Here is a 13,449-nt window from a genome sequence, read left to right as displayed (position 1 = left end):
GCCCACCAAAGGGCAGACCGATCAAAAACTCATGGAGGACGCGGGGATCGTCGAAGTGTTGCCTCAGAGCCATTTTCGACCGATGCAGAGAGCAGTGCGACCGGCGTGGTGGATCGTTCGATCTAAGCTTTCGTGAGGGCCAAGGGACCCTCCTGGATATCTCCCCTACGAAGCAGCAGGACCCGCGGAGCTCGAACGAAGGAGAACAGGCCGACTGAGACCCCGCCATCGACGACGGAAGGTGACGGAACTGTAGTTCCGTCACATCGAAACCTTGGAGGCTTCACACAGCCACTTCAGAGATTCTTTGCTTGAGTCCTTTGGTACAGAGGGACGCCTCACCAACGAGATCACAGGGTCGGGTCCGTGATCATAGCCAAGCATCGGTTTGTCAGCACGGGATCGACGAACTTCTCACCCATTGACGGAAACCCGTCGATGGAACCGGACGGAATCGGACGGAGAGGTCGGGAAGAGCTCTCACGGCCGAACCAGAGCACCATTGCCAGCACCTTCGTTCACGTGAATCCCCACGGTCCTTAAGAACCCGAGCAATGCCAGAAGCCGACCTTTCGACGTGTGCATGGTGGCGGGGAGGTCGCCATAGCTCCGAAGACCCGAGTCTAAACCGTATGGCCAGGAATGAGTCACAAGCAAGGCCACGGCCTCGGTGGCTAGCCGGGCCATGAGGTATTTGGAGCGTCTTCGCACAGGTCACGGGTTTGAGTCCCGGGTTTGAGTCCGGGCAGGGGAGGTAGAGCGTGAGCCGACGAGGGGGCCGTCCCCCTTTTGCTAATCACCATCGAACAGGTTATAACCAACAAGCCTCGCTTGGTTACACCAACCAAGACAAGGCCCCGTGGTTAGTTCGACGGTAGGCGCTGTGAGGTGGATCCCGACGATTCTGGGTTCGAATCCTGCGCGCGGGGTACACGCCCTTTTTGTGAGCGCCCGCATCCGGTTCAAGACAGAATATAGCTCGGAGGTACCGCCTGGTAACACCAACGAAGAGTTGGCTCAGTGGTTGGCATTCCAAGTCTGTGCAAGGAGGCCGACGGTTCGAATACCCTGTTCGGCCGCGTAGGTTTTCGGGATGCCCGCGCGGAAGCAAGTACACTATAAATATATGAGGGTAGGTTTAGTTACAATAACTATGACCAGCCCCCTTGGCTAGCCCAACAATAAGTTCTGCACGTAGTTCCTTGGAGGTCTTGAGTTCAAGTTCGACAGTCGGCCTTCCCTTTTGGCACAGCCCGCCAACTTTAGAGGTACAGCCAACCAGTTTTGACAGTTTGGATAATTTAGCCCCAGCTAAATTTAGCTAGTCCCAACTAGTCAATCAAGGGACTTTTGAGAACAGATTTCACAGGCGCGTTCCTCCTCGTGTCTTGAGTTTCCGGAGTGAGCCTCGGGCATTACTTTTGCTACACGACGCTTTGGCAAGTGTTTTGCGAAGGAGAGGTTCTTCAAGGCCATAGCTCTGGGAAGGAACTCTATTCCATTCCTCTAAGCGTCTGAAGGACCAGGGTACCTTTGTGAAGGTGAAGGACAGTCAGTCAGGTGGAGGTTCCCGTCAGCAAGGTAGTTGCAAATCCAAGAGGTCAAGCGGGTACTTTGGGATCCCGGTAGGGGACCAAACCGAGGAGCAAAGGAAAGAGAAAAGTGAAAAATTTAGTGAAAACTTTGCTCTCGTGACACGCCCCCCTCCCCTCCCCCCTTGTGCCCCTCCCCCTTCCCTCATCCCCCCTTGAGCCCATGCACCCCCCCCCCTTCCCTCATCCCCCCTTGTGCACATCCTCCCCCCCGTCCCCCTTGCACCCATGTGCCCCCCCCCTTCCCTCATCCCCCCTTGTGCGCATCCTCCCCCCCATCCCCCCTTGCACCCATGCCCCCCCCTCCTCCCTTTCCCTCACCCCCCCTTGTGTGCATCCTCCCCACCATCCCCCCTTGCACCCATGCGCCCCCCCACTCGCCCATCCCCCTTGTGCACATGCGCCCCCCGTTGCGCGCATGTCGCGTATCCCCCATGGCGCCCCCCCTCCCTCACCCCCCCCTCCACCTTTACAAAATAAGACAATACTGATTTCTCACGGTTATTTGTCGTGGTGCGATCACACCAACGCTAATACACCGGATCCCATCAGAACTCCGCAGTTAAGCGCGCTTGGGCCAGAACAGTATTGGGATGGGTGACCTCCCGAGAAGTCCTAGTGCTGCACCTTTTTTGCCCTCGAGGTTAGCGGTCTTGCCACGCCTTAATATCCCTGACCGCCGACCTCACCCAGTAAGCCCGACCGACGCTCTCCTGTCGCACACACCCTGATACCCGCGCGCACGTGTCACCAAGGACCCAGTCGTGCAACGTCTTGATGCCACACGCAATGTCACCTGATCACGCGCAACGTCCCGATGCCACGCGCACCCGCAACGTCCCGACCCCCATGGTCGTGCCCCCAATGCCACGCACACCTGCAGCAGCGTCTCGACCCCTCGTCGTAGTCCCGATGTGACATCCCGTCGACCCATGACGCCATCAATGCCCCACGCACCCGCAACGTCTTGGCCCTCGAGCACCCCCGTCACCCCGATGCCTTGCGCACCTGAATGCCACCGCGCCCCCGTCCCACGACGGTGCCCCGGGCTCCCGGGTCGAGTCGAGATGCGTGGCGCCCCCGAGCACTCGCGTGGCACCTCGAACGCTGTCGCGCACCCATGCCTCCAAACCGATGCTACCGTGACCCCGTCCCACGATGGCACCCCGGACTCTCAGGTCGGGTCGAGATGCGTGGTGCCTCGAATGCTGCCATGCCGCCTGCAACGCCCCGTGCACCCACGCCTCCAACCCGATGTCACCGTGCCCTCGTCCCACGGTGGCGTCCCGAGCCCCTCAGTCGAGTCGGGATGCGTGGTGCCCCGAATGCTGCTGCACCCCCGGCCACATCCTGCGCACCCACGACTCCAACCCGACGTTGCCGTGCCCCCGACCATGCCCCGCGCACCTCATGCCGTAGCAACCCGACGCCGCCGTGCCCCCGTCCCACGGTGACGCCTTGGGCTCCCGAGTCGGATCGAGACGCGTGGTGCCCCGAACGTTGCCGTGCCCCCCGCCACGTCCCGCGCGCCCACGCCTCCAACACGCCCACGACTGTAACCCGACGCTACCGCACCCCCAGCGACGCCCCGAGCACCCCTCGCCGTAGCTACCCGACCCTGTCGTGCCCCCGTCCCATGGTGGCGCCTCGAGCTCCTGAGTCGAGTCGGGACGTGTGCTACCTCGAACGTTGCTGCGCCCCCGACCACGCCCACGCCTCCAACTTGCCGCACCTCTCGGCCACGCCCCGCGCACCCGCGCCTCCAACCCGACGCTACCACGCCCCCACGACGCCCCGCGTACCCACGCCTCTAACCGACGTCGCCGTGCCTCTTGTCCCACAGTGGCACCCCGAGCTCTCGGGTCGAGCCACGATGCGTGGCGTCCGGAACGTTGTCGCACCCCCGACCACGCCCCACTCACCCACGCCTCTAATCCCATGCCCCGACCACGCCCCGCGCATCCACGCCCCCAACCCGACGTCGCCGCGTCCCTGTCCCACGATGGCACCCCGGGCTCTTGGGTCGGGTCGGGACGCGTGGTGCCCCCGTGCACCCGCGTGGCACCTCGAATGCTGCCGCGCCCCCCGCCACGCCCTCGCGCACCCACGCCTCCAACCCAACGTTGCCGCGTCCCCGACCACGCCCTGTGCACCCACACCTCCAACCCGACGCCGCCGCGCCCTCGTCCCACGATGGCGCCTCGGGCTCTCGGATCGGGTCAGGATGCATGGTGCTTCTCAACGACGCCAAGCGCACCCACGCCTCGAACCCGACACCGCCGCGCCCCCATCCCACGGTGGTGCTCAAGGCTCCCGAGTTGGGCCAAAACGCGTGGCGCCCCCAAGCACCCGCGTCGCGTCCCGAACGCTGTCACCCCCCACGTCTCCAACCCGACGCTGTCGCGCCCCCGATGCTCCCGCGCGCACCCACGCCTCCAACCCGACACCGTCGCGTCCCCGTCCCACGGTGGCGCCCCGAGCTCTCGGGTCGAGTCGAGATGCGTGGTGCCCCGAATGTCGCCATGCCCCCTGCGACGCCCCGTGCACCCACGCCTCCAACCCGACGTCACCGCGCCTTCGTCCCACGGTGGCGCCTCGGGTCCCTCAGTCGGGTCGGGACGCGTGGTGCCCCGAACGCTGTTGCGCCTCGACCACACCCTACGCAGCCGCGCCTCCAACCCGACGCTGCCGTCCCGACGATGCCTCGCACGACCACGCCTCCAACCCAACAGCATCGCGTCCCCGTCCCACGGTGGTACCTCGGGCTCCCGTGTTAGGTTGAAATGTGGAGCAAGGCCCCGAACACCCACGACACTGCCGCGCCCCCGGCCACGTCTTGCGTGCCTACGCCTCCAACCCGACGTTGCCGTGCCCTCGACCACGCCCCGCGCGTTCGCACCTCCAACCCGACGCTGCCACGCCCCCGGCAACAACCCGCGCAGCCTCACCTCCAACCCGACGCCGTCGCGCTCCCGTCCCATGGTGGCGCCTCGGGCTCCCGAGTCGAGTCGCGATGTGTGGTGCCCCGAACGCTGCCGCGCCCCGGCCACGTCCTACGCGCCCATGCCTCCAACCCAACGTGGCCCCGACCATGCCTCGCATGCCCGCACCTCCAACCCGACGCTACCGCGCCTCCCGACGACAACCCGCATAGCCCCGCCTCCAACCCGATGCCGCCGCACCCCCGTCCCATGATGGCGCATCAGGCTCACGAGTCGGGTCGCGACGCGTGGTGCCCTGAACGCTACCGTACCTCCGGCCACGTCCTACGCGCCCACACCTCCAACCCGATTGCTCCCCCCTTGACCCAAAAAGAGGGCAAGGACATCCTCCTTGCTGCCGATGTCGAGTCCGAAGGTGATGATGAAGGAGGAGCGGACTGAAACTCAGTCCCTTGTCAACGGGCCACCCGTTACATTCCCCCTCTTTTACTCTTGCTCCCCCGCTTCTTTGGAAAGGGGTGTGAATCATTGTAGCCGCGCACGATGTCCACGAACCGCCATAGAGAAGGTTCCGTCCTCCACGAGTCTTCACTTGAAGGCTGATCCCTCCAGTGACAATGGTATAGCCTGTTAGGCCCGAACTAATTCGGTCTCTCACAATGTGCCATGATACTCTCGAGGTCTTCACCCTCTCCACGATCCATCACTAGAGCCGAACCTCTATTCCTCTGCTCACGGGCTGGATCATCATCTTCTTGAGCACCCTTCAACATGGAAACGTGAAAGGTAGGATGAATATGTAGATGGGGAGGTAGTTGTAGACGATAGGCCAGCTTGCCTACCCTCTCAAGGATCTCGTATGGCCTGTCGTACCTCCGCGCAAGACGATCCGTGAGCTCCTTTGGCATGCTGAACTGCTCAGGGTTCAGTTTGAGGTAGACCTTCTCGCCAACCTCGTACTCTACATGCCTCCTCTTCCGATCTGCAAACTTTTTCATCCTGTCTTGAGCTTTACCCAGCTGCTCCCGGGCAGTTTTAAGCCTGGTTTAAAGGAGCTCCAATACAAAGGGTCCCGCCCTTGAGCTTCTACCCGCAGGTACAATCCAATATCATTGTCCACACAAGACAGTACAAATCCCCAAATCCAATGCAATTAACTGGTTCCACTAACTCTCGGGCACTGGCATGTCAACACAGCAACTACACAATCCACAATGCACTGACCAACTGCAATGCCCACACTGCCTCAAGGTGATCCACATGACATGCATCATATCCAACATAAAACAGGCAATAGAAACCACAGTGCAATACCTGGTATCCAGAAAGGAGACTCCACAGCTGTCCAAGATAAGAAGAGTCGACCCACAGGTGCTCTCTCCTCTCACTGGCCCCTCAGCTGGGCAGGTGTCCTTCTAGGAATGCAAAACACAGGAACCCAAGCACAGAACTCACAAGGAAAATGCACAGAATACCTCCAAACAGCAGCACAAATGCCAGGAACAACAATAGGAGATAGTCAGCCAACTTTCAGGGGATTGTAGGAGTCAGAAATGGTACGGCCTGATCCAAGGCAGCAACCACAACATCCAGAACAGGTCAGCCAGCTCCAAGACAGCAAAACAGGGTCAAAAACAGGCCGACCAGAAGCAGAAACCCCTCCAGAACTAGGCAAAATTTGCCAGAGTGATGCTCCAGCAGCAGGGGTCGCCCAAAATTGGCCCAAAACTGGCCGCTTCACTTCACGAGATTTTGCCAAGCAGTAGTCCCCAGCCCTGGGAGTGAATCTGTCATGACGGAATCAAGGAAAACTGATGAGCCAGCTCTAGGGAGGAAGAATCGTCCAAAATTCAAGCATGAGAATGCTCACAAATCAGCCTGGGTAGGGAAGACACACCAAAAAGAGCAAGTACACACCTAGATGCCACATACCCTCCACAAGCAGGACACTTGGAGCAGTTTTGACTGGGTTGACCACACCAAAGGCTCCACACCACTACACAGCAGATGGGAAAAACCAGCCATATCGGTGTGTACAATATATGGGAAAAACCAGCCATACCTGTATGTACAACACATGGGAAACCAACCATTAACTGCAGGTAGAACACATGGGAAAAACCAGCCATGTCTACATGTACCACACATGGGAAAAACCAGCCATGTACGCAAGTACAACCGTACGGAAAATCCATCCATATCTGCAAGTACAACATCCATGAAGTACCATATACAATGAACATACGGCCAAGACTGCAGATCCATCCGTAGATCAATGTATCAACCAAGTGGAGTGTCATGACCACTCAATCATAGAAGCCTCGCACCAGAAACATTGTCAGCATCAGTGCCTTGGGTGAAACACACAAAATCACCAAGCGACCTCTGATAATCTCGGAGCCTGTCTGTCTTGGGAGAGCGGAGGTGCTAGCTGCCCGATGAGCATCCGGTAATGCCCCAGACCCGTGCTCTGCTGAACCGGATGGAGCACCACCGCAGTGGGCTCGAGTCTAAATGCCTCAAGGTAGAGTTGCAAAACCTGCGGTGAGTCTGCCAGCTCACTCTCCTCCATCCACTGCGCATCAAGTGTAGGATAATTCATGAACTTCACTCTATAGCGGCGGGAAACTCTACCTTTGACCTTCCGGTCATGATGAGCCAATATCTGCTCAGGAACCAAGATCTCATCTTGTTCCTCAACCTCAAGCTGCTCTACATCCAATAGATCATGTGGCAGATCCCCATGAAAAGGCTTCAACAAACTCACATGAAACGCATTATGAATTGTCCATGTAACAGGTAATTCCAGCCTCTAAACAACATCATTAATCTTATGCAAGACCTGGAAAGGGCCATAATACCGCATATTCATCTCGGTGTACAACCATGCTTTCCCTTTCTTATTCCTGAGCCTTGCCTTAAGAAAACGCAGCAAGATATAGTCACCTTCCTTGAAGACCAACTCTCTTCTATGCTTGTCGGAAACACCCTGTTATTTTTTTCTTACGCCTTGTAAAAGCGGCCAAATGAGCACGCATCCAATGTGAACAAAGTAGTTCGAAACCACCACTACCCTAACCAAATGTTTAGGCCAAACCAAACCAAGTGTAAAATACTCGACCACCAGAGAGTAGCCAAAGTAGCAGCCTGGGGGAGTGAAAATCTATTCCAAAGTGTTTCGTAAGCAACCTCTGAGACCGATGATGTACTCAAGTTGCAATCCCGAAAACAACCTCTGAGCTAGAGAGTGACCAAGCCAAGGAGCCTCTGAGTCACCCAGCTAAGTTGGAATTAAGGGAGGGATAATGAAACTTGAACATCCAAACATTGAGTAGCTATGTTGGCACCAAGGGGGGTTGTTTAGACATTGGATTTTGTGGTGCCAAGAAGTCACCACATGGACATGTACTTGGGAGTGGTAGTAGAGTGGTACAAGAAATTAAAAATATGATTCGAGAATAGGGATTGCATGAATGAGGAGATGACATGTGGACCTGGGAGTGGATGATGGATAAGCCCATGAGGCTATAAAATAATGTACTAGCTCTTTGGAATACAATCAGTTGAGTGTTGCCTATATCTTGTGTCCTTATGGAGTTCCTTGTTTGGTATGACCCTCCATGATCATCTTGCTTATCTTGTATTATGCTAGGCTTCGCACGACCCTAATTTCTTTACATGAGAATTAGTGTGTGTGATAGCCTTGCAAAAGTGTGTGTGTGATAGATAGACAGATACAGTGATAGCATGTTCAGTGTGCTTGGTTTGCAAGCCCGCACTTGTTAAGAAGAAGGCATGCCTCACAGAGGTGAGAGAGACTTCCATCTAGCTCAAGGCGTGTCTCTGACGGCCAAGTGGTTGTTGTAACCAAGGTTATCAATACAAGTTCTTATTGGTTTCTTGCATATAAGATCTTGTTCTGTTAATTCTCTTGTAATCGTGCATGCAATTTCCCCATCATCATACGGTTCTGTACGCCCGATCCGGTTATTTTATTATGTTGATGGTTGTTTGCTGACTCGGGCTACATCTGAGGAGGTTTCACCCAAAGCAAAGCATTCACCAAGGGCCGAGAACCGAGGCAAGCTTGGGAGCACAGTTAACCCGAGCACCAACATACTCACCTTTGCAAGCAGTTCAAATTAATGATTCTAAATCTCATAATGCTCATACAAAGCATTGAGTGAGGCGTTATAATTAGAACATGCCTGCTTTTTCCTGAAAGGAGATTGTGACCATTCTCCATCCATTGTATGCTACTCATAAGGGATACACTTCTTGAAATAACGAATGGAATGTAGTCTGCTTTCACTATCAATGCATAAACAGAAACAAAATGTTTACACAACATCCGTAGTATTCCTAATTTTAGATAGATAGTATCCAGACATATGCAACCGATAGTATCAATTGCACACACATCCAAGAAATGCATCACTCACTTGTGACAGTTCCTGTAACTTCAAAGAAACATAGTTCTGTGAGAATAGTGCAATATTTGATATCATGTCTATGGCATCTTAACAGTCAAGCATCTTGTGAGTCCAAAGTGACCACTTTGGACTCACAAGATGCTTGACTGTTAAGATGCCATAGACATGATATCAAATATTGCACTATTCTCACAGAACTACGTTTCTTTGAAGTTACCACTTTGGACTCACAAGATGCTTGATTGTTAAGATGCCATAGACATGATATCAAATATTGCACTATTCTCACAGAACTACGTTTCTTTGAAGTTACAGGAACTGTCACAAGTGAGTGATGCATTTCTTGGGTTAGTTTACTTTTTTTAATTTTGAGTGCCATGTCGCATGCCTCCAAGATGCCACATCCCCTTATCCTAGCACTACATTATCTAGTGTGTGGTGTACTTTACTTCAGCCATATCTCATCTCCCTGCTCCAAACCTCCTTCAAAAGGGCCACTCTCTACCACATGTCAAGTGTAGCACTTCTTCTTTTCCACCTGGATGCTACACCATTCATCGTGTTGGCCCCTCTCTCTTCCACACTTGTGAGTCCCTACTCCATCTCATCCTCCTCATTCAGCTTCAAAGCAGCTACTCCATCAGACCCAACATATGCCTTAGCCATGATTTTAGAAGCAAATAGTTTGCATTTGTGCACATGGATACATACACATAGGGTTATGTACACAAACAGTGCACATGGATATTCCTTGCACATTGTTTCTACCTTCTGTACTTGATTAAATAACATTCCATCGATAATACTTTGGTCTCTAGAGAACAATAATACTCTCTCTCTCTCTCTCTCTCTCTCTCTCTCTCTCTCTCTCCATACATGTATACATACATACATATATGTATGTATATATAATTTTATTTTTAAAAAAAATTCCCCCTGATCTCTAGCCTCTCACTTAGCTTGTGTTCCCAAAACACACACATATTTTATTTTTTTCCATCTCCCCTACAGATTATTTTACTCCATTGAAAAGTTTTAGAAAGTACAACCACAAAAGATCAAGTACCTCCACAATATCACACTCGTAGCAATCCAAAGAAAACTCCCTCCTTTCAAAAGTATCCAGCAGCCCCTCAATGCGACCAGGAGAGTTTACAAACATTGCATAACCCAATACTGCATGACCTGGTTCTTCGAGCCTAACAGCTGCACACTGAACTCCACCTCTCTATACAAGTTCCAAAAGAACAGAAGTTTAAGGAGCTGACTACTATCTTTTTCAGAATGGTGGCTTGCCATTAAAGAGTTCACTTCAAGCCTTCTTAGCTTCTGTGAGTGAGGTCGCAACTCTTAATTGGCGAATGAGAAACACCATGCATGTTCAAAAGTTCAATGCATACTTCACGTAGGCTGCATTTTAATTTACCACCCAATTGCACATTGGCCATATCATAATTGGTCAGGAACTAAGGTCCACTTTCCTTCCAGTCTCAAATTTATTGTAGTCAAAGACCTGAATAAGCATTAACAGCCAACATGCCAGACCATCAGACACACATGCAACCTTCTTAGGTATATTTAAAGTGCACATACATGCAAGACCTCAACAGCATCCAGCGGGTCCTTTGAAATAAATATGATAGATTGATAAATCTCTCTTCAAGCTTCACAGATCGTGGATGCAAGCAAATAGGTGTTCCTAATATTGCATGAATACCACAAGCATCATCTAGCAGATAGGGTGAATGGTTTGATGATCTTTTTCCAAGTGTCAATGTGTCAAACCATGTATAGAGGGTTCATACAATTACTGCAGGAATTGAATTTTAAAATTCATAGTGATGCTAATCACACTCAGGATAAAAGACATGTCCAGTGTACAATCATAAAAAGCCCTTCTGTTGCAGATGGACAGATGCAATCACTGATGGATGCAGACACTAGGTACTCATATGGATCGAAGCAAGCTTCAAGATCACAGTAGACAAGATAGTTGCTATCGTTAGACTTGCATCTTCACAAAAATAAAGCAAACCAAAATTTGTATGCACTTCGAAATCGTGACTATTTGGCCTTAAACGGATGAAGCTAAAATCACTAGCAAGAAACAGCCAAAAATCTTGACGTCTATCGTTTCCTCCAGAAAAATTGACAGCAAAGACCAAGGAATTTAAGAGGAAGAATGATCAGCTGCATAAGATTCAATCACTTACCACTTTACCCCTAGCACAAAGACAGTAAGAGTAAAATGAAGGACATTATTAAATATAATGATGGGTATAGCGGTGAGTGTTGATTCTACCCTCTTAAAGTACTTCTTACCAGTATTAGACAAGAAACAAAAGATTTGAGAGAAAGAGGGCATCCCGACTATTGAAGGCTCCAAAGAAGGCATGGTGTACAACAGCATATGGCCAGGCTCGGAGAGCTTCTTGACTTATCAAGGAACAACACAGCCGATGTGGGCAAGGAGAATCTCCATATCGTTACCACGACGTAGGACGCAAAGAAGAAAGCATAGTATTTTCAGGGACGGGTCATGACCCATTTTAAGAAGACGTGGAAAAATGCAACAGGAAAGACGGAACGAACATTGTACGAGTAAAGGCGACTCCCAAGAAGCCAAGCCCTCTTGCTTTGGACTCCATCAAGCGGCTCGCTACCAGGCATGTCAGGGCGACAGTTCCCGTACATGAAGACGTGGTGGAGAGCATCAGACCCATTGGCAGCGGCGGCGGGTGGTCGCATCTTCTTCCTTCGAAGTGAACACAATACTCGAAAACTCAGGAGAACCAAATCGTTGAAAGTCAACGATACGCTTTGACTAATGAGCCCAAGGTTTTTGCATTTTTTGTTCTCGTTAGATCATTGTATATAAGAGAAAAGTGCAACCATACTTAGATTCCTAGTGTCTTCACTCTTAAAGAATATAAGGGAAGATAAAGCTGTCACAAAATAGTAATTGTCTTTATATCAATTGTTTACTCACAAAATCAAAGCACAAAATAAATATGCTTGTCTTGTATTGCTTTAGGATTAGGCAAGGTTCAAGGACAAGATGTGTCTGGTGTGGCAGACAAGATATCTTGAGGATTTTGACAAAATTGCTCTTCCCTATTCCAATATATTAGAGGATTATACAATAATGATCTCAATGTCATTTGTCGTATTGCCAATGACTACATCACTCTTGTTATATTAAGAGACACATCCAATACCAACATCATTTGCATATGGAAGACATTTCCATGAAGAATGGATCAAATGTAGTCAGGCTCCTATGGAACAGAGTACAAATTCCGATATGGGTGTGATATGCATGCTCTGAAATAGGGGAGGAGTTGAAGAACAGACTGAAGATCATTGACAAAGACATGAGCTGGTTGATTTCAGAGCACCAAAGACCTAGGGGAGGCATTGTTCTAGGCTTTAAGTCGTGCCATGTGGAGTTGGTTAGTCAGAGCATGGGGGGCTTTGACTGTCTTAGGACTTACTAGAGAGCCCCATCACCAACGAATGTCTCCCACTAGCTTAATAAGAGCCTCTAATTTGGTCTACCATAGAGCCACCATCCTATTGAGAAGTTCCAATTGGGTGATGTAAGTCCCACAAATGAACAAGACAATATCTTGCCACCACGGGACTTGGGAACTTAAAAAGCACATAGAGCCAAAAGTAGTTTTGTACAAAAATATCCCTTTGCCAAAAACAAGGGATGCGGAAATAGCTTTCGCTCTTAATCCTTTTACCACTCTTCTACCACTAATTATTGCCCATGGCATATAATATAAAATATTACAAATTGTGGCACACGACTCATCGCGAAAGTGGTGCACATAATGCCACACACTTAGATAGCCATAGCCATAGATCAAATCATGTAGGAGCAACACATGCATCACTACTGATAGTGAGCACACATGCATCAGCTACATCCATTAAGTATCCTTAAGCACTAGATTAATTAATTCCATTAATTAATTAATTCTAATTAATGCCATGAATTAATTAATTAATTAATCCCAATTAATTTCAATTAATTAATTCCATTCTAATAACAAAACTTGTCCACTAGGTCTATGTCTATCCATGATAGTGTCCTTAGAAATCTCTAGACCTCCCCTGAACCAGTCACTGACTGAAGATAGATCTTGAGCGTGCCACCGTGCCAAAGTAGTCATGTGTCTGTACCAAGGGTAAGGCTCTAATACTAAACCAAGGGGTTATGGAAGAGTGGGTGTCTGGCAATTTCCTCTCTAGAGGAAGGAACTACGTGGATGAGATGACGATGGAAGTGACCCCAAATCTGAATAAGCCTTCTCACCAATGGTGAGGCTGCAAATGTTGATCCATCAAGAAAATCCAGCTAACTCTCCCTTCCCACTATCCTGTTGCTCTAGGGGTGCACTAAAGGATCCCATGCATAAAAAACTACTTCCAAGGTTGGTCTCCTGAAGAGTCAAGCCTCTAACAAGAAGCTCT

General features: G+C 51.0%; 1 protein-coding gene, 1 long non-coding RNA gene and 1 pseudogene across 2 annotated transcripts; 1 reads left to right on the top strand and 2 right to left on the bottom strand.

The window, feature by feature from the left end:
* The first annotated feature begins 2,103 nt into the window (after window positions 1-2,103).
* On the top strand, window positions 2,104-2,222 carry LOC147905213 (5S ribosomal RNA; annotated as a pseudogene).
* Window positions 2,223-5,175: 2,953 nt separating this feature from the next.
* On the bottom strand, window positions 5,176-5,532 carry LOC147905212 (uncharacterized). The gene has a single exon (XM_087378743.1). The coding sequence runs from the start codon at window positions 5,530-5,532 to the stop codon at window positions 5,176-5,178; it is 357 nt and encodes a 118-aa protein (XP_087234869.1).
* Window positions 5,533-5,592: 60 nt separating this feature from the next.
* LOC147905211 (uncharacterized) lies at window positions 5,593-6,566 on the bottom strand. Its single transcript, XR_015541509.1, has 3 exons — window positions 6,452-6,566; window positions 5,849-6,321; window positions 5,593-5,761 (listed from the first exon to the last, which is right to left on the bottom strand). It is a non-coding gene; the product is annotated as an uncharacterized LOC147905211 (long non-coding RNA).
* Between the last annotated feature and the right edge of the window lie 6,883 nt (window positions 6,567-13,449).

Source organism: Dipteris shenzhenensis, chromosome 1 (genome assembly GCF_047967505.1).
Source record: "Dipteris shenzhenensis isolate YYH24624 ecotype China chromosome 1, Dip_SZ_1.0, whole genome shotgun sequence".
In the NCBI taxonomy this organism is placed as follows: domain Eukaryota; kingdom Viridiplantae; phylum Streptophyta; class Polypodiopsida; order Gleicheniales; family Dipteridaceae; genus Dipteris; species Dipteris shenzhenensis.
Note: the sequence above shows the minus strand (reverse complement) of the source record. Positions and strands in the feature narration are given on the sequence as shown.

Bases quoted from the DNA above. Each gene is read 5' to 3' on its own strand.
- LOC147905212 (XM_087378743.1), bottom strand. From the start codon at position 5,532: ATGAAAAAGTTTGCAGATCGGAAGAGGAGGCATGTAGAGTACGAGGTT.